This window comes from Hippocampus guttulatus, chromosome 19, assembly GCF_054856545.1.
Source record: "Hippocampus guttulatus isolate MCC_2025c chromosome 19, RoL_Hgut_1.0, whole genome shotgun sequence".
NCBI classification, from domain to species: domain Eukaryota; kingdom Metazoa; phylum Chordata; class Actinopteri; order Syngnathiformes; family Syngnathidae; genus Hippocampus; species Hippocampus guttulatus.
In genome coordinates this window covers 12790425-12817807 of record NC_141279.1, presented here as the reverse complement: position 1 = coordinate 12817807, position 27383 = coordinate 12790425, and the positions used below count along the sequence as shown (strand labels likewise).

Below are 27383 nucleotides of genomic sequence, written 5' to 3'. Positions count from 1 at the left end.
AAAAACCCCCTAAATGATAATTTTTTAACTTGAAATTTTATGACTTTTCCTAGATTGGCCCCAACTGCAGAAACATTGAAATGTTGTTTTTATTCACATTTCCATGGAAGCTGTACAAAGGTGGTCTTCGGGTCAAAATGACCCATGACGCAAATCGGGTTGAAATCAAGGTCACAAAGTTATTTACACACCATAGAATGTTTCAGTGTTTTAGTTGTGTCTCAGATCAATTAGTAGAACACGTGAACAAGACAGTAGCAGACATAAACAAGACAAGATAGGTGGCGTTCTCGTAGATGGCAGAACTCTTTTTGTGGATTTCAAGGGGCTATAAAGGTGCTACAGATGACAGGACTCCGAATTCTCTCTGTGCTGATGTCATGAGTGTGCATTATGACATTGAAGAGGCTCTAGAGCTGATTTTTTCTGCTGTCCAGCAAGACAACTGATTCAGAAGAGGAAGTAGAGGATGTATCAGAAGAAGAAGATGGGGAGGAATATAACCCAGAATATGATGAATCATCTTCAGAACAAGAAGAAATCCCTGAAGCTGAAAGAGAGACTTTCCTTTCAAAAAATGGCAAAATAACATGGTCCTCAGCAGCATACACCCAACAAGGCAGGCATGCAGAACAAAATGTACAGGAGCTCCTGAGAAACCTGATGATCCACCTTCCACAGCCACTTCCCCAGCGAGGGCAAGTAAGAAGAAGAAATGCCAGTTCTGTCCTCAAAAGAAGGCCTGTAAAACACATACTGTGTGCTATAGGTGAAAGAAATATATCTGCAAAGGCTGTGCACTTGCATACTGCGCTACATGTGCTAATTAGTTGAATGGGTTATCTTATTTTTCATATTTTTGTCTTGTACTGTATTGTCCTAAATAGTTTACTGGAGCAAGAACAAGAAAGAAATTTGGTGTTTAAAATTCAATTTAGCTGCTTATTTGGGTGGGGGGTTTAGTGAAGATGGGTCATTTTGACCCGGAGGACACAGGGTGTGTACAGGAAATGAGGACAACAGGAGGGTTAATATTTTGCTCGGCATTCAGAGTTGGTGTGTAAGCACTGATGAGAGTGGCAAAGCGTCCCTTTGCCAGGGGAATGCGCCATGTCATCAGCCTTTCAGTGATGCCGGTAGGGGATTCTGGGATGCGCTTCAGCAGTTGGGACTTCACAGCAAAGCCAACTCCATGGTTTCGACGAGATCAGGGACCCCTTTCCAGAAGAAGGTATACCCTGCACGAACTTCTGTCAGGGAGTCCTCTCCATGTAGTCTGGTCTCGCTGAGAGCTGTGATATCGATGTTATACCTCGCGAGCTCTGTGGCCACAAGTGCTGTTCTCCGGTGGGGCCTGTTAGGAGTTTCAGCCAGGTCCAGCAATGTGCGGACGTTCCACGAAGCTATGCGTAGATTTTTTTCTATTTCTTTTATAGTCATTTCGACCGCAAGGTGGGTGCTCCGATGATTACGGTTTACTGTCCGCAGTGTGGAGAGCAGACAATTTTTAGACCACTTTTTCTAGGTCCCTCCCCATCACAGGGGTGAGCAGTGTGCAGCGGCTCAGTCACAATGGAAGCTGCCGAAGAGATGCGCTGCTCCATCCCGCAGTGTCAACGACCATCACTCCATTGCCGCCTGTGTGCATGGTTTGGCTAGGCACTCCCAGCCACATCCTTGGCCTGTGCCCACCGCCATTCCACATCGCCACAGGACTTTGGGGGATTAGGGGGAAGCAGGGTGTGGGGTTGGGGCAAGAAGCTTGCACAGAGGTTCGGATTAAGGTGAGGGTGTGGGTGCACAGTCCTCACTCCCACCATCTTCACTCCTACCAGGTGGTTTCCGGTGGCATGAGGGTACCCATGCCGACCTTCTTCTGGCAGGAGTTGCAGGGGGCTGCCAGTAGTCCGGTCTGTTGGACTGCGCCTGTGCCTGCCCCCAGGTGCAGGTTTGGGATCACTCTTTGTCTGGCCTCTCCCCTTCGACCTTGTTCGGCTTGGGTGACCCTGCCAGGAGTACAGGACTCCTGCCGACATAGATCTAGAGGTCATAGAAACACGCAAAGTGCCTCACCACGATAAGGTGGTGATCCCATCGAGGCACATATATTTGTGTGTGTGTGCGTGTAAGTAAAACACACCTTATGATGAAAGACTCGTTGACGAGCGCCTGGTGGCCAGGCCTACACCCATCGGGCTCAGCCCAAAGAGGCAATGTGGGTCCTCCTTCTCATGGGCTCACCACCCATGGGAAGTGGCCAAAGGGTTTGGGTGCAGTGTGAGCTGGGCGGCAGCCGAAGACGGGGACCCTGGCACTCCGATCCTCGGCTACAGAAGCTAGCTTGAGGGATGTGGAATGTCACCTCTCTTGCAGGGAAGGAGCCCGAGCTTGTGTGCGAGGTAGAGAAGTTCCGACTGGAGATAGTCGGACTTGCCTCCACACACAGCCTGGGCTCTGGTACCAGTTCTCCCAAGAGGGGTTGGACTCTCTTTCCCTCTTGAGTTGCCCACGGTGAGAGACGTAGAGCAAGTGTGGGCATACTCTTTGCCCCCCGGCTCAGCGCCTGTACATTGGGGTTCACACTGGTAGACGAGAGGATTGCCTCCCTCCCAGTGGCGGTTCTGGATCAATTTCACTGAGGGGGCCGGGCTGGGGCCAGGGGTTTTGATGGGGGGCACATTCAACCCAGGGCTAAAAAGACAGATTCGAAATCTTATTTGACTTTTTATTTCTTCTGACTTTGAAATTGTAGTCATAACATTACAGTAATGAGAAAAAAACAGTATTAGGAGGGCTAAAATGTCTGCAAGCATAACAATACGCCGTGTCCATCTGTTGAGAATATTCAAGACAGGGGATGATATGGTACCAGCCTGCCGGGGACAAAAATTGCAAATACACTGAAGCTAGATGTTTTACATGCATATAATTATCCAAATTTTTAAAGGCAATGTCTTATATATTGATCCTGTTAAATAAAAATTCAAATAAAAAGGGAGACCAAAAAAAGTTACACACACACACACTCGCACACACAAACACGCGCACACACACACACATAGCACTCGTGTCATGGTAATTTCCTTCTCTGCGGACTGCTTCTCATTTTCCCGCTCATTTTTAAGTGGCGCAGCGCACTAAAGGGTCCGACTAGAATGTTAACGCAATTTGGTTCCACCTTTCGCGTCGGCGACTCGCACGACTGCGTAATCTACGCTCGGAGGGGGGGCCACAGGGGGGGCCAGAATCAGTGCTACAGGGGCACTGGCCCCCGTTGCCCCCCCCCCCGGCCCCCCAGGACCGCCACTGCTACCTCCGACCTTTGGGTGTGGGCGGGGGGGTCCTGACTGTTGTTTGTGTGTACGCACCCAACAGCAATTCAGCGTACTCACCTTTTTGGGAGTCTTTGGAGGGCGTGCTGGAGAGTACTCCTACTGGGGACTCACTTGTTCTGTTGGGGGACTTCAATGCTCACGTGGGCAATGACAGTGAGACCTGGAATTGGAAATCGTGATTGGGAGATTTTGTGATTGGACTTTTGTTTTGTGATTGGACTTCTGTGCTTGTCACGGATTGTCCAGAACAAACACCTTTGTGTGTGTGTATATAGGCACTGTTATTACCCACTTCTCGCAGTTAATTAATTACTTTTTTAATTTAACTACTTTTACTTTAACTACTTATACTTTAATTTAATTAATTTTATTTACATTTAATAAATTAATTGTTACACCTGCGACTGCTTTCAAGCTGCGGAAAAAAAAATACAATATGTGAAAACCAGTAACAATTGTAAATTGCACAGCCACCTTATACCAGTTGTATTAATGCTTTTATATATCTATATATTGACTATTTACATATCAATATCTATATTTATATTTCACTTATCTTGAGACATTTATTTTTGTGCGTGCAAACACTTTGTTTTTCTTCTTTCTACCCCCCAATTTTGCTACTGGAGACTGTAAATTTCCCCTGTGTGGGGCAAAAAAAAGGATATCTTCATGGGGACCACGCCCTTGCCGCGATAAGTATAAATCCACGAAGGAGGTTTTGCTCGGTGTTCGGTTGATTGTTTTAAGTTATTATACATTTGCATATTAATTAAAAATTGATTATGCTTGCAATGAAGAACACTTATGCTTTTAATAAAGACATACAGTAATTATGCTTTTAATAAAGATATGTTCACATTTACAATGAAGAATTCTAAATGCACTGTGTCATAGATGAGTGACGTAACCACCTTTCCAAGAAAGTGGTTGGAAAGAGAAGTATTTCGACAAAACAAGAGTAAGGTCGGTCGTGGATGGAGCTGCCAATGCGAGCTGCAACTTGGTGTTTTTGTCATGATTGCACACATGAACCTAATTTTCACTCACATACACACCCATAGTCTAACAAGTTCAGTGTGTTTTCAACAGCCCTCACCCTTTAGGTTGGATACACCCCTGTATTAGATTCCCATTGAGAAGTAAATTAGAGGGCGAATGGGGACATCATTGGGGTGACGTACAGAGAACTGAAACCTCACGCTTCTCCTCGTTTCCCCCTTTGAGTGATTGGGACCAGAATCCAGTGTGTCCTCTCCTCATTGGGTCTTAATTATGAATGTCTAATTCAGTGTTTTTCAAACCCTGTGCCGTGGCAATTGTCAGGTGTGCCGTGGGAAATTATCCAATACTGTATGTATGTCGACGGCCCGGTAGTCCAGTGATGAGCACGTCGACTTCACAGTGCAGATGTTTAATTCCAGCTCCGGCCTCCCTGAGTGGAGTTTGCATGTTCTCCCCGGGCCTGCGTGGGTTTTCTCCGGGTACTCCGGTTTCCTCCCACGTTCCAAAAACATGCGTGGCAGGCTGATTGAGCACACTAAATTGTCCCGAAGTGTGAGTGTGCATGGTTGTTCGTCTCTGTGTGCCCTGCGATTGGCTGGCAACCGGTACAGGGTGTCCCCCGCCTACTGCCCGAAGACAGCTGGGATAGGCTCCAGCACCCCCCGCAACCCTAGTGAGGATTAAGCATTTCGGAAAATGGATGGATGTATGCCTGTGCGGTCGATCGCCTGGAAGAGTAACCATGGAGTACTCTTCCATACCGGTAGGAAGCAACAGTAGCGAGGAAATTGCCTTACGCTTCGAGACAAGCAAATTTTCAGATTCGAGGCAATACAATGAAAGGTATCTTTCATTTAGATTTACGTTTACCGGAGATGCAACAGAACCAATGTTCCCTCTAAGCCAGGGGTGGGCAATTATTTTCCCGGGGGGGCCAAATGAGAAGCAGAAAATATTGTGGAGGGCCGGGCCAAAAGTTAGAAATAGAAATAGAAAATAAAGAAGATAACGCAATGTCTTTGTATGCCAGTAATAATGTAACATTCTCCTCCACCATCACACTCAGCACTGGTTCTCCTCAAGCATGTGTACTGAGCCCCCTGTTGTTCACGCTCTACACATTTGACTGCTCTCCGACTCTTATTAGCGGTCCAGTTTGCGGAAAGTTTTTAACATGATAACAATCAAACCATTCTAGGAAATGTTCATTTACTCGAGCCACAAGCAATTCACTCTGAGCATGGAAATTGCCAGAATCGGACTGAGTAAGAATCGCTTCCTTGTTTTTCAAAGTCTCGTAGATTTGAGTCTTTCCAACTCCAGGCGTCTCCTGAATGTTTTGGACTTTGTTACCCGCTTACCGTACCAATCTACGGCGGGCCGGACTAAAAAGACCAACGGGCCGTAGTTTGCCCACCCCTGCTCTAAGCGCACTGGTCGCACTGTCTCTCTCTCTCTCTCTCTCTCTCCAACCCTCTTTCTCGCACTCTCTCGCTCTTTCTCTCTCTGCCCACTGCGCATGAAGCAAACAGAAGAGGCAGTATGCCAGAGAATCAACAGCATGTCGTGACACACACAAGGCTTCTCAAGTGTCTCGTCATGCTGGGCGAGGCTGCGAATATACGCAGCCAATCAGCTCACAGGATAAATCCACTCGTGCTGTCATTGGTCGACATCACACCGGAAACCAATCATGCGCCTTGAGGCAGTGCCCATTGCCTAATAGTACAGGTATGTACAAAACCTCTGAATTGTTTGGCATTTTTTTCTGAATGCAATACTTTGGAAAAAAATTTAAAATGTGATGTACGGAAGTTGCGATAAATGAAGCGCGAAATAGCGAGGGATCAATGTATCATAATCGCTTTTTTTCGCGGTTCAAAAACGGCCCACGAAAAGTAAAAATCACGCAGTAGAATTTGCGCTCTGGATTTAGCCACCACTCAAAAATGTGCAATGTCACGCTCTGTGCAAGTCTTTTTCACAAATACCCAAGGATAAAAAAAATTAATAAACCACCACTATGGATAAAAATCATCAAAGAAAGCAAAATCCATCACAAATATGTGATGCTGGTCATGTCACATTTTGAGTTGTAATCTGAACTAATCTAGCTCTCTGAGTAATCTTCATTGTAATTATAAACCAGAATTCCATGGGTGTTTTTGTCTTCTTGTGTCTTGCAGATATCAGCGAAGATGCTTGTCCTGAGCGGCTGGATGCAGAGCCCTTTCACATCTCACATTCATCTTGCAGGCCAGAGCTACGAGGAGGCCACAGAGCTACGAGGAAGTGTGAGTTGCTACGCATTGCAGAGCGGAAAGAAGGAGCAGCAACAGCAAAGTCAACATTTCTCTCGTGTGAAGCTTTCCCACATTTGAAAGTAAACAACAGAGCGAAACATGGTGGCAGCGCGTGTGTAGAAATTGGCGACGTGAAGAGGGGGTTGGACGAAACGCTAGCTCGTTAGCACGGAAGCTAACCGCTGACGTTAGCACGGAAGCTAATTGCGAAAAGTCGCTACGCATCTGGAACCCACCACCAGAGACCAACCAGCCGAACGCCAGCGAGCGTGAGGGAGCCGGCAACCCCACTTGCCACGTTAGAAACACCCAGCAGCAAGCCCACTGGACACGTCACATACTAGCATACAACTGGCTAGCAACGAGACCCGACAAAATGCCACCCAAACAGAAGCAAGACACAAAGCAGGATGAGGATTTCCTGACCCTCACTCAAGTAAACGAATTACTCCAGCAACAAAAAGAGCTTTTTACGGCGCTCTTGCAACAACAACAGGAAAATTTCAAAGGATTTGTCAAGATGATAATAGACTCAACAAACTCACGACTTGACACTTTTACCAGGGAAGTCCAAGAAATAAAAACCAGCATCAACTTTACCCAAAAAGAGGTAGACGACATTAAAAAAAATCTAATCTGTCAAACTGGCCATTCCAAAGACATGCAAACAGAATTCTACAAAATATGTGACGGCATGCTTGTATTAACAGACAAGATGGACTACTTGGAAGGACAGTCAAGAAGAAACAACTTGGTAATTGATGGAATTGAGGAAAAACCGGGAGAAACGTGGACTGAAACAGAGGAAAAAGTTCAAAAAATCCTCAAGGAGAAGCTGCTGATACAGGGGCAAATTGAGGTGGAGAGAGCTCACCGCACAGGAAGACAAGAACCTGGAAGACCTCGTCCGAGGCCAGTTGTGGTGAAATTTCTCAAATACAAGGACAGATCAAGGATCCTACAAAAAGCAAAATACTTAAAAGGCTCCAACATCTACATCAACGAAGACTTTACAGATGCCGTACGACAAAAAAGAAAAGAGCTCCTCCCAAAATTAAAAGCTGCACGTGACAGAGGGGAAACTGCCTACTTAAGACATGACAAACTTATCGTCCACCCCCGCACCAGTACTCCAACACAACAGGCTCGAGTTCAACACCATCAAGCAGCATACTGAGAATTATTCACCACCCGAAGATATAAACTGACCCTACTGAAGCAGGAAATTCACATACCAAAAACATGGACTTCGAACCCTTTGATGACCCTTCCAACCCTTTGATGACTTCCAACCCTACTGACCACAAGATATTTGACCCTGAGAACAACTTGGACCCGGACAATAACTTTTTCAAGACCGACCGACCGCGAGGGAGCCAGCGACGACCGACCGTGAGGGAGCCAGTGATGACCGCGAGGAAGCCAGCGACGACTGCAGGGAAGCAAGCGACCGCGAGGAAGCCGGGAGACAACCAGCCAGCGACCACCGCGAGGGAGCCAGCGACGACCGCAAGGGAGCCAGAGACGACCGAGAGGAAACCAGCGACGACTGCAGGGGAGCCAGTGACCGCGAGGGAGCCGGGAGACAGCGAGCCTGAGGGAGCCGGGAGACAACCAGCCAGCGCGCGTGAGAGAGCCGGGAGGCAGCCAGCCAGCGAGCGTGAGGGAGTCGGCGACGACCGCAAGGGAGCCAGCGACCACGAGGGACCCAGAAGACGTCCAGCCAGCAACCGCGAGGGAGCCAGTGATGACGGCGAGAGAGCGAGCGACGACAGCGAGGGAACCAACGACGACCGCGAGGGAGCCAGCGACGACCGCGTGGGAGCGGGAAATTCACATCCCAAAAACATGGACTTCCAACCCTTTGAAGATATTGACTATAAGCCATTCGATCCCGAGAACAATTTGGACCCAGACAACAACTTCTTCCAGAACAAACAAAGGGTAACAAACTCTGACTATTACCTGGATGAACAATTCAACACTAATATAAAATTGGAAAATGCACTTTCAGTAATACACTTAAACAGTAGAAGTCTCTATAAAAACTTCACAAAAATCAAAGAATACCTGACTAAATTCAATAAATTTAAAATAATTGCCATATCAGAAACTTGGCTTGATGAAGATAAAACAACTGAAATGGAAATAGAAGGTTATGAAATGTTTGCAACTAATAGGGAAAACAAAAAAGGAGGGGGGGTTGCAATATATGTAGACAAAGCACTTAAATGCAGTAAAATCGAGAGATTGACAAACACAATAGAAAACCTAATGGAATGTCTAACCATTGAAATACATAATAAAAAGGCATCAAATATCATCATAAGTTGCATCTATAGGACACCAGGATCATGTATTGACACATTCAATAAAAAACTAACAGATATGCTCAGTTACAACAACGATAAGAAAACACGAATAATATGTGGTGACTTTAACATTGACTTATTAAACCCAAATGGACACAAAAAAACAACCGACTTCATAAATACTATGTACAGCAACAGCTTTTTCCCAGTAATCCTGAAACCTAGCAGAATAACAGTTGACACGGCCACATTAATAGATAACATATTTATAAATAAGATTGACCATAAAATGGAAAGTGGACTTCTCATTAATGACATAAGTGACCACCTACCTGTTTTTGCAGTTTTTCATAATTATTTTGATAGAAAAGCTAAGTCAACAACTCACATAACAGAAATAAGACTAAGAACCCAACGCTCCACCGACGCCTTTAAGCAAGACCTAGAAAAACAAAACTGGACCGAGGTCTACTCAAACGAAGACCCAAATACAGCGTTTGAAGTATTTCAGTCTACCATAATCTCTTTATATGATAAACATTTTCCATTAACTAAAGTCTCCAAAAAGTATAAAGACCCAAGTAAGCCATGGATAACGAAAGGCATAGAAAACGCATGTAAAAAGAAAAACAATTTATATAAATTGTTTTTAAAATTGAGAACTGAAGAAGCAGAAAAAAAATATAAGACCTATAAAAATAAACTAGTAAATATTATAAGAACCAGTAAAAGAGATCATTATCATGCACTATTAGAGCAGAATAAAAGTAACACACAAGAAATATGGAAGATACTTAACCAAGTAATCAGAAATAGTCCTAAAAAAATGTATTATCCAGAGTATTTTATCAAAGGCAAAAATACTATTTTGGAAAAAACTGCAGAAATAGCAACTGAATTTAATGAGTATTTTGTCAACATCGGCAGTAACCTAGCAAAACAAATTCCTGATCCAACAAACTTGTTTGAAATAGATAGATATGTAGAAAAAAACTCCTCCACGATGTTCCTTACTGCTGTAAAACAAGAAGTATCAAATATTATAAAAACTTTTAAAAATAAAAAGTCAACTGATTGCTTTAATATTGACATGACAATAATAAAGCAGATTATAGAATATGTAGTGCGACCTTTCACGCACATATGCAACCTGTCATTCAAAGCTGGTATCTTTCCATCAAAAATGAAAATTGCTAAAGTTATTCCAATCTATAAAAGTGGAGAAAGACATCGGTTTACAAATTATAGACCAATATCACTACTACCACAATTTTCAAAAATATTAGAAAAACTATTTTCTCGCAGACTTGATAGCTTTATACAAAAGCATGCGCTGTTAAGTGAGAATCAATATGGCTTCAGGGAAAAACGGACCACCTCAATGGCAGTTATGGAGTTTGTGGAAGCAATAGCCACTAATATAGACAACAAAGAATTTACTGTTGGGGTTTTCCTAGATCTAAAAAAAGCTTTTGACACAATAGATCACAGTATATTATTGAAAAAACTAGAAAGATATGGCATTAGAGGTGTAGCTTATAAATGGATAAAAAGTTATTTAGAAAACAGATATCAGTACGTGCAACTCAACAATAAAAAAACGAATCAACTAAAAATCACTCACGGAGTTCCTCAGGGGTCAGTGCTTGGTCCAAAACTATTCATCTTATATATAAATGATATCTGCAAGGTCTCAAAACAATTTAAATGTGTCCTATTTGCTGATGATACAACTTTCTACTGTTCTGGAATAAATCTGAAACAGCTCCTGACAACCGTAGAAAACGAATTAAACAAATTAAAAAACTGGTTCGACAGAAATAAATTGTCACTTAACCTGAAAAAATCGAAGTTAATTGTTTTTGGCACAAGACCAATCAAACACCAAGCTAAAATTATGGTAAACTCAATTGAGATAGAAAGAGCGTATGAAACCAAGTTTCTCGGATTAGTAATAGACTCAAAACTATGTTGGAAGCCACATATCGATAACGTAAAAAGAAAAATAGCCAAAACCGTAGGGATCCTCTACAAAACCAAGGAAGTGCTAAATAAGAGATCTTTGTACACATTATACACTTCATTATTATTACCATATATGACCTACTTTGTGGAAATATGGGGAAATGCCTGCAAAACAAACACACTCCCTATTCTCAACCTACAAAAAAAAGCAATTCGAATTATTAATAGATCAAAATATACGGAACCCACAAATCCACTATTTATCAAATTAAATACGATGAAATTTTATGACCTGGTTGACTTTAAAATCGCCCAATTAATGTACAAAGCACACAATAACCTGCTCTGCCAAAACATTCAGAAGTTTTTCGAAATTCGAGAAAGCAGCTATGATTTAAGAGGTACCAACTTATTCAAAAAACTCAAAACAAGAACAAACATCAAGCAAAGAAGTGTATCTATCAAAGGTGTTAATCTGTGGAATAATCTCGAAACGGACCTGAAAATGAGTAAATCGCTTGCCGAGTTCAAAAACAAATTCAAAAAAATAGTACAAACAACCTACATCAATCAGAGTTAAAATGATAAATTCAAAACATTAAATATAATGATAAATCAGAACTAAGTTGATAAATAGAGAAAGGTATATAAATATCCATTATGAATACAAGAGAAAATTGACACAAGAGTGTCAGGGTGTGGAAGTATATAATCCCGATACAAACCAAAAGTTGTAAAAATATCACGGTTAAGGGTAAAGTATGAGCCTTAATGGAGACTTCTTTCTTCTTACTTTTTTCTTTTCTGATTGATATAAAAATGATTTATTAGATACAATCACATAACGGGGTAGGACTAGATAAGTTTTTTACTTCTTCCTACTCCCTTGAACATAATAACTGTGTTGAATGAAGATTGATTTCTTTCTTTTTTTATCTACTTTATTTTCTGTCAAATTATTACTGTATATATGTTTTATGTTCAATAAACAAACAAACAAACAAACATGAAAGAAGAAGAGGAGAACAAAGAGGAAGAACAGCAGGTCCGATACATTAAAAGAGAGGAGGAGACAGAGCACCCTTGCACGAAAGATGGTGAGAACACATCATCAAATGATGATGAGGATGAAGAGTCTGATGGTGATCTGACATGTCACACTGACAACAAACCCTGGAAATGTTGTCAGTGTGGGAAGATGTTTCCTTGTCAGAGTGCTTTGAAAAGACGTGACAATCCACACTGGTGCGAAACCTTTTTCCTGCTGAGTTTGTGGCCAAAGATTCTCTCGGAAGAGAACCTTAAAAATACACACCAGAACACACACACTGGTGAGAAACCTTTTGCCTGTTCAGAATGTGGCCAAATATTCTCTCAGAAGGGAAACTAAAAAAAAATCACACGAGAACCCACACTGGTGAGAAACCTTTTGCCTGTTCAGATTGTGGCAAAAGATTCCGTCAGAAGACACACCTAAGAGGACACACAGGAACCCACAATGGTGAGAAACATTTTTCCTGCTCACATTGTGGCCAAATATTCTCGTGGGAGTCTCAGATTAACTCATTGAATACCACCCCTTTTCACTGGAGCAACCCCCTCAATCCCTCACATTTTACTGAATTTTGACTGATTTGCAAGGCCCACAGAATTTTCTGTTCAATGGCTATATATACATGCAACCTGTCAAAAGAAAGGTGAGACTCTCGTCTTTCAGCAGAAAAAAAAGTTTGTTTCTATCTTTCTCTGTTCGTTGGCAATCAGCATTAGAAAACTGCTAATTATGGAAAAGGACGATTTTCTGCAGAAATCCAGAGAAAATGAGCTTTTTGTAAAAGCATGCATTTCAAGCATCATTTCAAGTTTTACACTATTTTTTGCTTTCGTGGCAGCTCAAATACCTCAATAATGTGTTCCTCCTACAAAAGAACATTACAAATAATGTTTTTGTAGCAAAGTAATTTATTTGCACACAACAAAACTATTGAACTATGAACAAAAGTGCAGCTGTGGAGAAGATGGTTTTTGGCTTCCATCCAGTTTGTCACCATCGATTCATCCCACCACGTCCAGATGCACGACCTATAAATTATAGAAACATAAAAAGTTGCAAATATATCTTGCTGCAGAGTGAGGTACAATAATTTTATTTACCTTTCTTTCCACCACCAAAGCGAGGAGTCGTCATCTTTTGGCTTCTGGTTGGACAATCTGTAATGTATTACCACACTTTTATTTTTCTTTTTTTTTTATTGTTGCTTTCCACTTACATTTCAACATCTCTCACACACACACACATACATGCTCGCACACTGCTATTTACACCATTCATTCCACGTTGCTCAGCATCCAATTTGAAATGAAATGGAATATGAATTTAACACTAGTGGTTTTAGCAGAGCTGAGCGGACCAAATGTGTCCTGTTTTTTTTTTTTTTTTTTTTTTAAACCTATGGCGACATGCAAGTCAGCGCATATTTTCATCCACATCTACGAGACGCATCAACCGTACATAAATGATTAGTGTTACTGGCAACTTCATAGTATAGCGGGGAATGTAGCGGTACATGTCACACTGACAACAAACCCTGGAAATGTTGTCAGTGTGGGACGATGTTTACTTGTCAAGAGTGCTTTGAAAAGACGTGAGAATCCACACTGGTGAGAAGCCTTTTGCCTGCTTAGTTTGTGGCCAAAGATTCTTTGAGAAGGGAACCTTAAAAAGACACCAGAACACACACTGGTGAGAAACCTTTTTCCTGCTTAGTTTGTGGCCAAAGATTCTCTAGGAAAGGAAGCTTAAAAATACACGCGAAAACACACACTGGTGAGAATCCTTTTGCCTGCTTAGTTTGTGGCCAAAGATTCTCTCGGGAGGAAAACTTAAAAATACAGGCAAAAACACACACTGGTGAGAAACCTTTTGCCTGCTTAGTTTGTGGCCAAAGATTCTCTCGGGAGGAAAACTTAAAAATACAGGCAAAAACACACACTGGTGAGAAACCTTTTGCCTGCTTAGTTTGTGGCCAAAGATTCTCTAGGAAGGGAAGCTTAAAAATACATACCAGAACACACTCTGGCGAGAAACCCTATTCATGCTCAGTTTGTGGTAAAAGATTCCCCCATAAGGGAAAATTAAAAGTACACACAAGAACCCACACTGGCGACAAACCTTTTGCCTGTTTGGATTGTGGCCAAAAATTCTCTGACAAGAGAATCTTAAAAAGACACACCAAAACACACACTGGTGAGAAACCTTTTGCCTGTTCAGACTGTGGCCAAAGATTCTTTCAAAAGTCACACTTAAAAAATCACACAAAAACCCACACTGGTGAGAAGCCTTTTGCCTGTTCACATTGTGGCCAAATATTCTCTGACAAGAGAAACTTTAAAAGACACACCAGAACACACACTGGTGAGAAACCTTTTGCCTGTTCATACTGTGGCCTAAGATTCTCTTTTAAGGGAAGCCGAATTAACCACACAAGAACCCACGCTGGTGAGAAACCTTTTTGCTGCTCAGTTTGTGGCCAAAAATCCTCTGACAAGAGAACCTTAAAAAACACACCAGAACACACACTGGTGAGAACAAACAACCTACATCAATCAGAGTTAAAATAATAAATTCTAAACATTAAATATAATGATAAATCAGAACTAAGTTGATAAATAGAGAAAGGTATTGAAATATCCATGATGAATACAAGAGAAAATTGAAACAAGAGTGCCAGAGTGTGGATGTATATAATCCCGATACAAACCAAAAGTTGTAAAAATATCACGGTTAAGGGTAAAGTATGAGCCTTAATGGAGAATTCTTTCTTCTTACTTTTTTTCTTTTCTGATTGATATAAAAATGATTTATTAGATATAAACACATAATGGGGTAGGACTAGATAAGTTTTTTACTTCTTCCTACTCCCTTGAACATAATAACTGTGTTGAATGAAGACTGATTTCTTTCTTTTTACCATTTTATCTACCTTATTTTCTGTCAAATTATTACTGTATATGTTTTATGTTCAATAAACAAACCAAACCAAACCAAATCTGTTGCCTGTTCAGATTGTGGCAAAAGATTCTGTGAGAAGGCACACTGAAGAGGACGCACAGAAACCCACAATTGTGAGAAACATTTTTCCTGCTCATACTGAGGCCAAATATTGTCATGGGAGTCTCAGAAAATCTTTGGCCACAATCTGAACAGCCAAAAGGTTTCTCACCACTGTGGGTTCTTGAGTGTAATTTCAGCTTCATTTCTGCTCATCTCCTTTATTTGCTTTAATCTTTTTACGTATCCTGTGAACGGAGATCCCGATAGCACACGCAACTCCATTGACGCTCGTTCCTACCGACTGCTGTCAGGCTGCTGAATAAGAATAACAACAATAATAATAATAATAATTACATGATGTGAAAAACAATTGTAAATAGCACTGTGATTTATCCCTTTTGTATTTATATTGCACTTAATTGAACGGTGTCTGTTTGTTTTCTTCTTTCTTCTTTCTACCCACATTCTTGCTGCTGGAGGCTGTAAATTTCCCCAGTGTGGGACAAATAAAGGATATCTTAAGCTGACCTTGCAAGAGAATCTTTGGCCACAGTCTGAACAGGCGAAAGGTTTCTTCCCAGTGTGGGTTCTTGCATGTCTTTTTAAGGATCCCTTATTAGAGAATTTCCGGCCACAGTCTGAACAGGTGAACGGTTTCTCACCAGTGTGTATTCTCATGTGTGGTTTCAAAGCACTATTACGAGTAAACGTTTTGCCACACCGTGAACATTTGCAGGATTTGTTGTCAGTGTGACATGTCAGATCACCATCCTCCTCCTCCTCCTCCTGGGCAATCGGCCCCCGTCAGGGACTTGCCCCCCCTCCCGGGTCCCACACCCAGTACGACTCTCGCTGGTGCCTCGTGAGGTTCACACCTAATGCGGGCCCCAAAAGGGCCCTCGCCTGATTATTGTTTAAGGAGGGTTGTGGGGCGGCTACTCCCACTTCCCTCCGTTCCGGCGGAGCAAGCCCTGGGCGCCTCACCTTCCGGTGAGACCCCACCTTCTTCCCCACCGGCTGGTGGGCATTTAGCCGCGTCTGGAGCCCAAGAGCCCAGGCGTTCCCCCCTCGCGCCACTCGGAGGCATCCCACCACGCGAGGATCACCATCAGACTCTTCATCCTCCTCTTCCTCATCATCCTCAATGTTCAATGATGTGTTGTCACCATCTTTCGTGCAAGGGTGAGCTAGCTCCTCCTCTTTTTTAATGTAAAGGGCCTGCTAGTCTTCTTCTTCTTTAAAGTAGTGGACCTATTTGTTCTCCTCTCCCTAATGTGAGAGGGTTCTGCATCCAGCCTCTCAGGACAAGCATCTTCACTGATAGCTGAAATACATGAGAAGACAAACACCCATAGAATTATGGTTTATATTTACAATGAAGGTTATCAGGAGAGCCAGATGAGTTCAGATTATTATTCACGCTGTGACATGAGTAGGATAACTTGGTGGTGGATTTTTTTTCTGTCTTTGTATCACTGGTGGTGGTTTATTGAATAGTTTGTTTGTTTTTTATCGATGGTTGTTGGTGGAAAGACTTGGAAAGAGTCTGACATGGCAGATTTTTGAGTGGTGGATAAATCCAAAGCGCAAGTTCGACCTTGGATTGCCAGCCCCTCAGCACTGTGGAATGTGAAGGGTTCAAGGAACTGATTCAGGTCCTTCAACCCATATATGTTTGGCCAACAAGAAAAGCTTGTGTGGAACTTACATAGAGTCGTAGTTGATATGGGCAATTTCGTCCATCTGAAATTGAAATGCATTGATTTGCTTTTGGTTTAATTTTCTGACCATCAAAACAAAAGGTTGGGTTTTGAGTTTATTCCTAAAATGACCTGTAACAGCACTTGGATGGCAAACTGCAGATACAATGGCTGAAGTCTGGCGGTATTTAGCAGAAGGAAATATAGACCAGTTTTTTAGACCACCGCTTATCTGGGGTCAGGTCGCGGGGGCAGCAGCTTTAGGAGGAAAGCCCAGACTTCCCTCTCCCTAGCTATTTCTTCCAGCTCTCCCCGGGGATCCCGAGGCGTTCCCAGGCCAGCTGGGTGACATAGTCTCCCTAGCGTGTCCTGGGGTCTTCCTCTGGGTCTCCTCCCAGTGGGACATGCCCGGAACACCTCACCAGGGAGGCGTCCAGGAGGCATCCTAGTTAGATGCCCGAGCCACCTCATCTGGCTCCTCACGATGTGGAGGAGAAGCGGCTCTACTCTGAGCCTCTCCCGGATGACCGAGCTTCTCACCTTATCTCTAAGGGAGGGCCCGGACACCCTGCGGAGAAAACTCATTTCGGCCGGTTGTATCCAGGATCTCGTTCTTTCGGTCACGACCCATAGCTCGTGACCATAGATGAGGGTTGGGACGTAGATCGACCGGTAAATTGAGAGCTTTGCCCTTTCGCTCAGCTCCTTCTTTACCACGACAGACCGATACAACGTCTGCATCACAGCAGACGCTGCACCGATCCGCCTGTCGATTGCTCGCTCCCTCCTGCCCTCACTCGTGAACAAGACCCCAAGATACTTAAACTCCTCCACTTAGGGAAAGATCTCCTCCCCAACCCGGAGAGGGCACTCCACCCTTTTCCGACTGAGGACCATGGTTTCAGATTTGGAGGTGCTGATTTTCATCCCAACCGCTTCACACTCGGCTGCGAAAAGCTCCAGTGAGAGTTGGAGAGCCCTGTTTGAAGGAGCCAACAGCACCACATCATCTGCAAAAAGCAGGGATGCAATTCTGAGGCCACCAAAACGGACCCCCTCAACGCTTTGGCTGCGCCTAGAAATTCTGTCCATAAAGGTTATGAACAGAATCGGCGATGCGGCAATGCGAACCAAACTCTGACATCGGTGGTATAGTGACCGAACCGCCTGTATCAGGGGGTTCGGAACCCCATACCCATGAAGCACCCCCCACAGAACTCCCCCCAATCTGAGGCTCGACTTCCTGACGGACCCTCCTCTCCAGCACCCCTGAATAGACCTTACCAGGGAGCTGAGGAGTGTGATCCCTCTGTAGTTGGAACACACCCTCCGGTCCCCCTTTTTAAAAAGAGGGACTACCATCCCGGTCTGCCATTCCAGAGGCACTCTCCCCGATGACCATGCGATGTTGCAGAGGCGTGTCAACCAGGACAGCCCCACAACATCCAGAGCCTTGAGGAACTCCGGGCGGATCTCATCCACCCCTGGGGCCTTGCCACCAAGGAGCTTTTTAACCACTTTGGTGACTTCAACCACAGAGATAGGAGAGCCCACCTCAGGGTCCCCAGACTCTGCTTCCCCCAAGGAAGACGTGTTGGTGGAGTTGAGGAGGTCTTCGAAGTACTCTGCCCACCGGTTCACAACGTCCCGAGTCGAAGTCAGCAGCGCCCCATCCCCACTGTACGCAGTGTGAGTGGTGCACTGCTTCCCTCTCCTGAGACGTCGGATGGTGGACCAGAATTTCCTCGAAGCCGTCCGGAAGTCGGCTTCCATGGCCTCACCGAACTCTTCCCACGCTTGGGTTTTTGCCTCGGAGACCACTGAAGCTGCGTTCCGCTTCGCCAGTCGATACCTGTCAGCTGCCTCTGGGGTCCCACAGGCCATAAAGGCTCGATAGGACTCCTTCTTCAGCTTGACGGCATCCCTTACTGTTGGTGTCCACCAGTGAGTACGGGGGTTAATCTGAACTCATCTGGCTCTCCTGATAACCTTCATTGTAAATATAAACCATAATTCTATGGGTGTTTGTCTTCTCATGTATTTCAGCTATCAGTGAAGATGCTTGTCCTGAGAGGCTGGATGCAGAACCCTCTCACATTAGGGAGAGGAGAACAAAAATAGGTCCACTACTTTAAAGAAGAAGAAGACTAGCAGGCCCTTTACATTAAAAAAGAGGAGGAGCTAGCTCACCCTTGCACGAAAGATGGTGACAACACATCATTGAACATTGAGGATGATGAGGAAGAGGAGGATGAAGAGTCTGATGGTGATCCTCGCGTGGTGGGATGCCTCCGAGTGGCGCGAGGGGGGAACGCCTGGGCTCTTGGGCTCCAGACGCGGCTAAATGCCCACCAGCCGGTGGGGAAGAAGGTGGGGTCTCACCGGAAGGTGAGGCGCCCAGGGCTTGCTCCGCCGGAACGGAGGGAAGTGGGAGTAGCCGCCCCACAACCCTCCTTAAACAATAATCAGGCGAGGGCCCTTTTGGGGCCCGCATTAGGTGTGAACCTCACGAGGCACCAGCGAGAGTCGTACTGGGTGTGGGACCCGGGAGGGGGGGCAAGTCCCTGACGGGGGCCGATTGCCCAGGAGGAGGAGGAGGAGGATGGTGATCTGACATGTCACACTGACAACAAATCCTGCAAATGTTCACGGTGTGGCAAAACGTTTACTCGTAATAGTGCTTTGAAACCACACATGAGAATACACACTGGTGAGAAACCGTTCACCTGTTCAGACTGTGGCCGGAAATTCTCTAATAAGGGATCCTTAAAAAGACATGCAAGAACCCACACTGGGAAGAAACCTTTCGCCTGTTCAGACTGTGGCCAAAGATTCTCTTGCAAGGTCAGCTTAAGATATCCTTTATTTGTCCCACACTGGGGAAATTTACAGCCTCCAGCAGCAAGAATGTGGGTAGAAAGAAGAAAGAAGAAAACAAACAGACACCGTTCAATTAAGTGCAATATAAATACAAAAGGGATAAATCACAGTGCTATTTACAATTGTTTTTCACATCATGTAATTATTATTATTATTATTGTTGTTATTTTTATTCAGCAGCCTGACAGCAGTCGGTAGGAACGAGCGTCAATGGAGTTGCGTGTGCTATTGGGATCTCCGTTCACAGGATACGTAAAAAGATTAAAGCAAATAAAGGAGATGAGCAGAAATGAAGCTGAAATTACACTCAAGAACCCACAGTGGTGAGAAACCTTTTGGCTGTTCAGATTGTGGCCAAAGATTTTCTGAGACTCCCATGACAATATTTGGCCACAGTATGAGCAGGAAAAATGTTTCTCACAATTGTGGGTTTCTGTGCGTCCTCTTCAGTGTGCCTTCTCACAGAATCTTTTGCCACAATCTGAACAGGCAACAGATTTGGTTTGGTTTGGTTTGTTTATTGAACATAAAACATATACAGTAATAATTTGACAGAAAATAAGGTAGATAAAATGGTAAAAAGAAAGATCGTCCTCGGGGGTACGTGGGAATTCGCCCAACCAGTCTACATGTGTTTTGTGGACTTGGAGAAGGCATTTGACCGTGTCCCTCGGGGAGTTCTGTGGGGGGTGCTTCATGGGTATGGGGTTCCGAACCCCCTGATACAGGCGGTTCGGTCACTATACCACCGATGTCAGAGTTTGGTTCGCATTGCCGCATCGCCGATTCTGTTCATAACCTTTATGGACAGAATTTCTAGGCGCAGCCGAAGCGTTGAGGGGGTCCGTTTTGGTGGCCTCAGAATTGCATCCCTGCTTTTTGCAGATGACGTGGTGCTGTTGGCTCCTTCAAACAGGGCTCTCCAACTCTCACTGGAGCCTTTCGCAGCCGAGTGTGAAGCGGTTGGGATGAAAATCAGCACCTCCAAATCTGAAACCATGGTCCTCAGTCGGAAAAGGGTGGAGTGCCCTCTCCGGGTTGGGGAGGAGATCTTTCCCTAAGTGGAGGAGTTTAAGTATCTTGGGGTCTTGTTCACGAGTGAGGGCAGGAGGGAGCGAGCAATCGACAGGCGGATCGGTGCAGCGTCTGCTGTGATGCAGACGTTGTATCGGTCTGTCGTGGTAAAGAAGGAGCTGAGCGAAAGGGCAAAGCTCTCAATTTACCGGTCGATCTACGTCCCAACCCTCATCTATGGTCACGAGCTATGGGTCGTGACCGAAAGAACGAGATCCTGGATACAACCGGCCGAAATGAGTTTTCTCCGCAGGGTGTCCGGGCCCTCCCTTAGAGATAAGGTGAGAAGCTCGGTCATCCGGGAGAGGCTCAGAGTAGAGCCGCTTCTCAGAAGGGAACCTTAAAAAAGCATTTCAGAACCCACACTGTTGAGAAACCTTTTTCATGCTTAGTTTGTGGCCAAAGATTCTCTTGGAAGGAAATCTTAAGAAGTCACACGAACCCACAGTGGTGAGAAACCTTTTTCCTGTTCAGATTGTGGCCAAAGATTGTCACAAAAGCATCACTTCAAAAGTCAATTAAGAACCCACACTGGAAAGTAACCCTTTTCCAACTAAGTTCATGGCCAAAGATTCTCTGAGAAGAGACGCATAAAAACACACCAGAACCCACACTGGTGAGAAACCTTTTGCCTGCTTAGTTTGTAGCCACAGATTCTCTCCGAAGGGAAGCTTAAAAATACCAACAAGAACCCACACCGTTGAAAAATATTTTTCCTGCTCACTTTGTGGCCACTGATTCTCATGGACGTCTCAGATTCAGAATCACAAGTGTGATGATGAGATGAACAATTATTAATGTCGTTTCGACCCCTGATGTGAGCAGGCTTCATGAGTCCATGCACCAAGGCTGATTGATTGTGGATTATGTACATTTCTTTTCCTTGACTGCATTGCAAGTGACTTGACTGCATAAAACGGAACTGTCCATGACTGTGTCGTACATATCGTCTTTTATTGGATGCTATCCTGAGTCAAATGGACATTTTCCATTTTCTTGTAAAATGTGTCATGGAGCCATATGTATTGTTGTTTGATGCTGTGTGTTGCTTGCTGAACAATAAAGTTCTCTTTGCTCAAAATGGTTGGATTAGCCAAGTCTTCTTCAATATCACTAATCACAATATCGGTGGGATTCATGACTGGTGAGGCACCATTTCCCTGCAATGAGATATGAAAATAGTCACCCCAAAAAGGAAGGTTTTTGTTGGAATAATTGTAAATTATCTCATATTTTACTCTTTTCTATACTGAGAGTAACATGTTTGTTGATTAAGAAGGTAAACAAGAACAATGCCTTGACTATGTTCCTGAGACGGAAGACAACGGCAGCCACAGGACCTCTGACACTCACTTTCACACCCACACACATTATGTCGAGCTGCATATTCTTGAAAGCGGCAATGGCTGTGTAACTAGGCCACACCCTCGTGTTGTCACGGTTCTGTTTTCACTCTGGCCAGCAGGTGGCATGAGCAGACTTCTGGGTGGACACCTGCTGCCAATCTATTATTATGGGACTCTGTAAATGAGGACTCTTCTGCTGTTCACCTGTTGTCGGAGTATTGTTTATTGCCTTGCTGCTTCCATACTCATAGACCTATTTTTGCTATCGATCTCGTCGTGTTTTTGCTTTTGGGTTCTCGGTACCATTTATTTTGCTTTTGTTTTTATTTTGTGGTTTGGCTTTTCTCGCGTGCATTTTGATACGTATTTTTTCATTTGTAGACTCGGTTCTTGTTTTCTCCCCTTGCCTTTTGTTGCAAGCACTTTTTGTTATTTGTTTCATGTTCTCCCTGGTCCCTGTTTGGACCAGCGCTTTATGTTAAATTCGTTGTCGGTTCGATTATATATTAAAGTATTCGTTTGTTACGAAGACGTTGTTAGCGTCTACGTTTTTTGGGATTCCAAACTTTATTTGGCTTGCCCGAAACGTGGCACGTGTCAATAAATAAGCGAGATTGACCTTCATTATAACATGTCTCAAATAAGGCCAGGATGGAATTTTTGAACGCCACTTGGAAATGGGAGGTCAGGAAAAACAAAGACCTCAAATTCATTTATCAGAGATGATCCCCACATAAACGAAGACTGTGAATGGCAAAACATCATCCATCCATCCATTTTCTTATCCGCTTGTCCTCACAAGGGTCGTGGGGCATGCTGAAGCCAAACCCAGCTGTCTTTGGGCTGTAAGCGGGGGACACCCTCAACTGGTGGTCAGCCAATCGCAGGGCAGACAGACACGAACAACCATCCACGTTCACACTCACACTCACACCAAGGGACAATTTAGAGTTTCATGAACCTGCCATGAATGTTTTTGGAATGTGGGGGGAAACCGGAGTACCCAGAGAAAACCCCCGCAGGGAGAACATGAAAACTCCATACAGGAAGGCCAGAATCAAACCCTGCACCTCTGCACTGTGAGGCAGACATGCTAACCAGTTGACCACCGGGCCGCTCGGTCTCAAGAGTGCACATTTAAATTTAACATTAAATGTATTTATTTTCATCCAATCCTTCCTTCTAACAGAACGTCCCTATGTGGGAAACGACTATGGTACATGTCCTTGATGAATATTCAAGTAGTTTAACAAAATACTGTACATGTGTAACAACACAAGCAATACAATGCAAAAATATATGGTCCAAGAACTGTGAATAACACAAAAACTGCAGTATACAGTAGAGGTATGTGAACAAAATACAGTATAACAAGACACGTCACAAAATTAGGACTATTTGCTATGAAATTATACGAGTAACAGACCTGGAAGCTTTTCTTTCCACTCACTCTAACTTGACCTCCCCTCGATCACCACACAAGACAGCGTTGCTCAGATGATGTCGTGCAACGAATTTTTGAAGCTTGCCACGGGCACACTTCAAAGACCTCGATGCCCATCGTTAGCTCTATGGAACTTGCCTTCTCTCTAATTAGCGGTCCAGTTTGTGGAAGGTTTTTAGCATGATAACAAGTAAAGCATTCCAGGAAACGTTCGTTTACTCGACTGTCCGTCGAGCCACAAGCAATTTACTCTGAGCAGCAAATTGGATGCATTCCATGGTCATTACCCTTCCTCTTCGTTTGGATGCCACGATCTACAGGACGTAAATGTCGTAGTCGAAAATTTAATGCATAGGTTTTTGTTCCGGGTGAGGGAATTTTCATTAGGTGGCCCGGTGTTCCAGTGGTTAGCGTGTCGACCTCGCAGTGCAGAGGTACCGGGTACAAATATGGCCTCCCTGTGTGGAGTTTGTATGTGCTCCCCGGGCCTGCGTAGGTTTTCTCCGGGTACTCCGGTTTCCTCCCACATTACAAAAACATGAATGGCAGGCTGCTTGAACACTCTAAATTGTCCCGAGATGTGAGTGTGAGCGTGGATGGTTGTTCGTCTCTGTGTGCCCTGCGATTGGCTGGCAACCGGTTCAGGGTGTCCCCCGCCTACTGCCCGAAGTCGGCTGGGATAGGCTTCAGCTCCTCCCGTGACTCTTGTGAGGATAAGTGGATCGGAAAATGGATGGATGGATGGAATTTCCGTTTGACAGAAGTCCGTAGGTGGGAATATTTACCCAACCATCAGGTAGGTGGGAATACTTACTGTACCTTCAGGTGAAAAATAGGAGGAAAAACAAGGGGTGAGGGGCTTTTCCTGCGCTCAGTTACACAAATGTAAATAACATTTTGTTCAACAATGATGTATTAATTAAATACGTATTTCATTTATTGCATGTCAATTAATGGGATTCAAATCAAGATAATGATGAACCACAGTGCATGCTGCGACTCAGGGGGTCACTCTTCTCCGCACAGCAAGCGCTCGACTTGGAATGTACGTCTGTGACGTCACTGCAACAGGGAGCGAAGGCCCCGCCCCCTCAGCGACAAGTCAACATTCATGCAGACTGCGAGTGCAGACATGAGTCTTCTATGTGCTTCTGATGGCTGCTTGGAGTCTTGGTAAGGTCATCTGAGGTCAAAGCCAATTTCAACTGATGCCTGACCGCATTTGTGTCCTTTTTGTGACAGGAATCAGCGGCCAGACGGTGCACCAGCAGGAACGGGATGTCCACACCGTGGAGGGTGCAGCAGTGACGCTGGACTGCAGCTCCGACAGAGCAGGGAACATTGACTACATGGTATGGTACAAACAAGAAGGCAATGCATCGCCCAAGTTCATGCTGAGCCCTTTTAAGATTGGTCATGGCAAGAAGGCGGAAAAGGCTCCAAGGCCAAGGACCAAGGACCGACACATCATTGTCGGTAATAGCCAATGGAAGAGCAGCTCTCAGGATATTGCGTTCAGGAAACTCAGAGCTGCGAATAGCTGCCCATTCTGTATTTTTACCTTTTCATATCTTGGAATTTCTTTTGCAACAAGAGGCAATATTTTTCTGTTCAGGCGTTTCGTAACTTGAAAACTTCGTCCGAATAGACATTTGTAAGTAGAGAAACCAGTGCAAAAGTAAAAGGCAGCTTGGGCCGTGGCTTCACGTGATCAGGGAGGAGCTTCAGTTACACTGAGATTGTGAGTTCAGAGCTTGAGTTCAGAAGGAGAAGCAGAGTTGACAGAAATTTCTTCAGTATGTTGCTGTCAGCATGGTTGCTGCTCATCATCACGGTGGCGGGTGAGTGCTGCATGGTGAGGCAAAGAGTCACTCAACATGTCACCGAATGCTGAAACAGCTTTTGTCTTATCCTTCAGGCACCAGCAGCGAGCTGGTGGCGGTCACGACTGAAATGCTGGCATCAAAAGGCAGTCGGGTGACACTGTCATACGTTTATGCCAAAAAGTCAATGAGTAGTCATTATATATTCTGGTACAAACAACTTCCTGGACAAGCGCCACACTTGCTTTCCCACTCAGGAAATGGCAAACCATGGAACGGCAAAACCAGAATGTCGGTCAGCAGGACAAGTGACAGGCAGCGAGTGCACCTGCACATGGAGGATGTGTCGCTTGAGCACTCGGCAGTTTACTACTGTGCTGTGACACCCACATTGGCATACACGCCACATTCTCGTTAAAAGAACATTTCCTGCTCCTGAACTCATCACACTCGCCTCTTACAGAGGAGCGGCTTAACTAGATTTCCAAACCTCAATTCTGAATTTTGGATGTTGATCTGCAAAATTTAAATAAAATTGAAAGGCTTTTTTTTCCCACCCTAGTGGGCTGTGGTCTGAGGAGTCCACATTTCAAATTGTTTTTGGTCATCATGGTTTTTGAAGGTCACTGTTGTGTGACGCAGTGTCATGGGGCTTCGTGTGTACAAGAAGAGGCCTCCTCAACGGCTTGTAAGACAATATTTATTCGCAAGAAGAAGGAGAAGCAGATGGGGCCAGGATGAATTTCAGGCGACACGACACAGTACAGTGCTGTTACTCAGGAGGACATGTCTTCGAATGTGCATGTTGATGTCATTGCAACAGGAAGTGAAGGGCGTGCCCACTCAACCACAAGTCAGCATTCATGTGAACCGCCAATGCTGCACCATGAAGCTCATGCCGGCACATCCTCTGGCGCGCCTGCAACAAAAACACCTGCAGCCGCCTCGTGTCATAGGCCACATGGGAGGGTTGGGGGGCGTGGCCTCACAGGAGGAGATGAGCCACTGCGACAACACGCTGCTGCTGCTGTGCAGGGGACGTTCTTGTCTCATGGCTCATTTCAACTTCATCTCATACTCACTGATCTTATGTTTTGTTGTGATGTTATGCAAGCACATGGAGGTCAATGTGTAATGTGACTGAGAGCTGCAGTGATTTTGTTTTCATATACTGGCATGCGCAACAATGAAAATGTTTTCTGGCTTTCTCGTCATCACTGGCGCAAGAGGATACAAGTTGTCCCATTACATTCCTGACATCCACGACAAAGGTCAGGCATGCGAAACGCCCGCATAAATATCGATCAGGAGACCAACAAGGGCCAGCGCTGCTGACTGCTACTGCGCATCCCCACTCTGCGCACGAATATGAACACAGCTTTGATGACCTCACTGTTAAAATGCAATAAAGACCCAACGGCGACCATTCAATTATCGCCCTGAAATCAGACCTGCTGAAAAGTTGCAGAAAGCGATGCTCCTCATTCTACCTGACCTTCATTTCCTACACACAACAAACATCCTGTCCCAGTAAGCTTTTGAGACAGAAACCATCACCGCTGTCATCTGTGGCGCAGGTGCCATGGTGACCGCTTCCTGTGGAAAGAGCAGCAGACATGCACACCAACGCTCACACTGAAATAGCTCAAGTCACTTTTAACTCATGCTCACAAAATAAATCCCGATAGCCTTGCTAAATGATGTGGGATTTTAATTTTTAATGTGTGAGTTGACTCTCATTCATCCAGGTCATGGCAAAAGTTGAATCGAGGCAACTGAATTCTTCTGTATTGTTGATTTTTTTTTTCAAAATGGCTTTCTACAATTTGAACAATTTGTAATCATGCTGATTTGATGTCTTCTTTGTATTATGACTTATTAGTTTCTCTGGATATAGAATCTTGGGGGACTCTTTTGAATCATCCAAAAAATAAGGAAGCAACAGCCTTCTAAAAAAACATTCTTTTATTGAATTTTTGTTTATTAAATGATGCGTTTTATAGCTCACTAACATGTAAAAAGTGGCATGTTCTCACACAAGCACAGCAGCAAGAGGAAGATGGTGGCGCCGTGCTGGCTACTCCGGTGCCCCGAACCACAGGCCCAGTGTCATGACACAGTTGATGGCGAGCGTCTTGGCGA

General features: G+C 44.5%; 1 protein-coding gene and 2 pseudogenes across 2 annotated transcripts; all 3 read left to right on the top strand.

The window, feature by feature from the left end:
• LOC147190296 (uncharacterized) overlaps positions 1–27383 on the top strand; it is a 110538-nt pseudogene that overhangs the window by 12443 nt on the left and 70712 nt on the right.
• On the top strand, positions 1779–27199 carry LOC147190301 (uncharacterized). Of its 2 annotated transcripts, XM_086137774.1 has the most exons (5): positions 1779–6071; positions 6527–6634; positions 24445–24591; positions 24661–24770; positions 26065–27199. In XM_086137774.1, the coding sequence occupies exons 3-5, from the start codon at positions 24573–24575 to the stop codon at positions 26374–26376; spliced, it is 441 nt and encodes a 146-aa protein (XP_085993900.1). In that variant the 5' UTR covers positions 1779–6071; positions 6527–6634; positions 24445–24572; the 3' UTR covers positions 26377–27199. The 2 variants fall into 2 exon arrangements, 1 of the variants encoding a protein (XP_085993900.1); XR_015103886.1 differs by lacking the exons at positions 24445–24591; positions 24661–24770; positions 26065–27199 and adding an exon at positions 20440–21709 and having other exon boundaries at positions 6527–8587.
• On the top strand, positions 13515–14999 carry LOC147190302 (uncharacterized; annotated as a pseudogene).

Excerpts from the sequence above, each read along its gene's own strand:
- LOC147190301 (XM_086137774.1), top strand. Across the intron at positions 24,771-26,064 it reads CAGGGAACATTGACTACATG|GAAGTGAAGGGCGTGCCCAC; the intron begins GTATGGTACAAA and ends TCATTGCAACAG.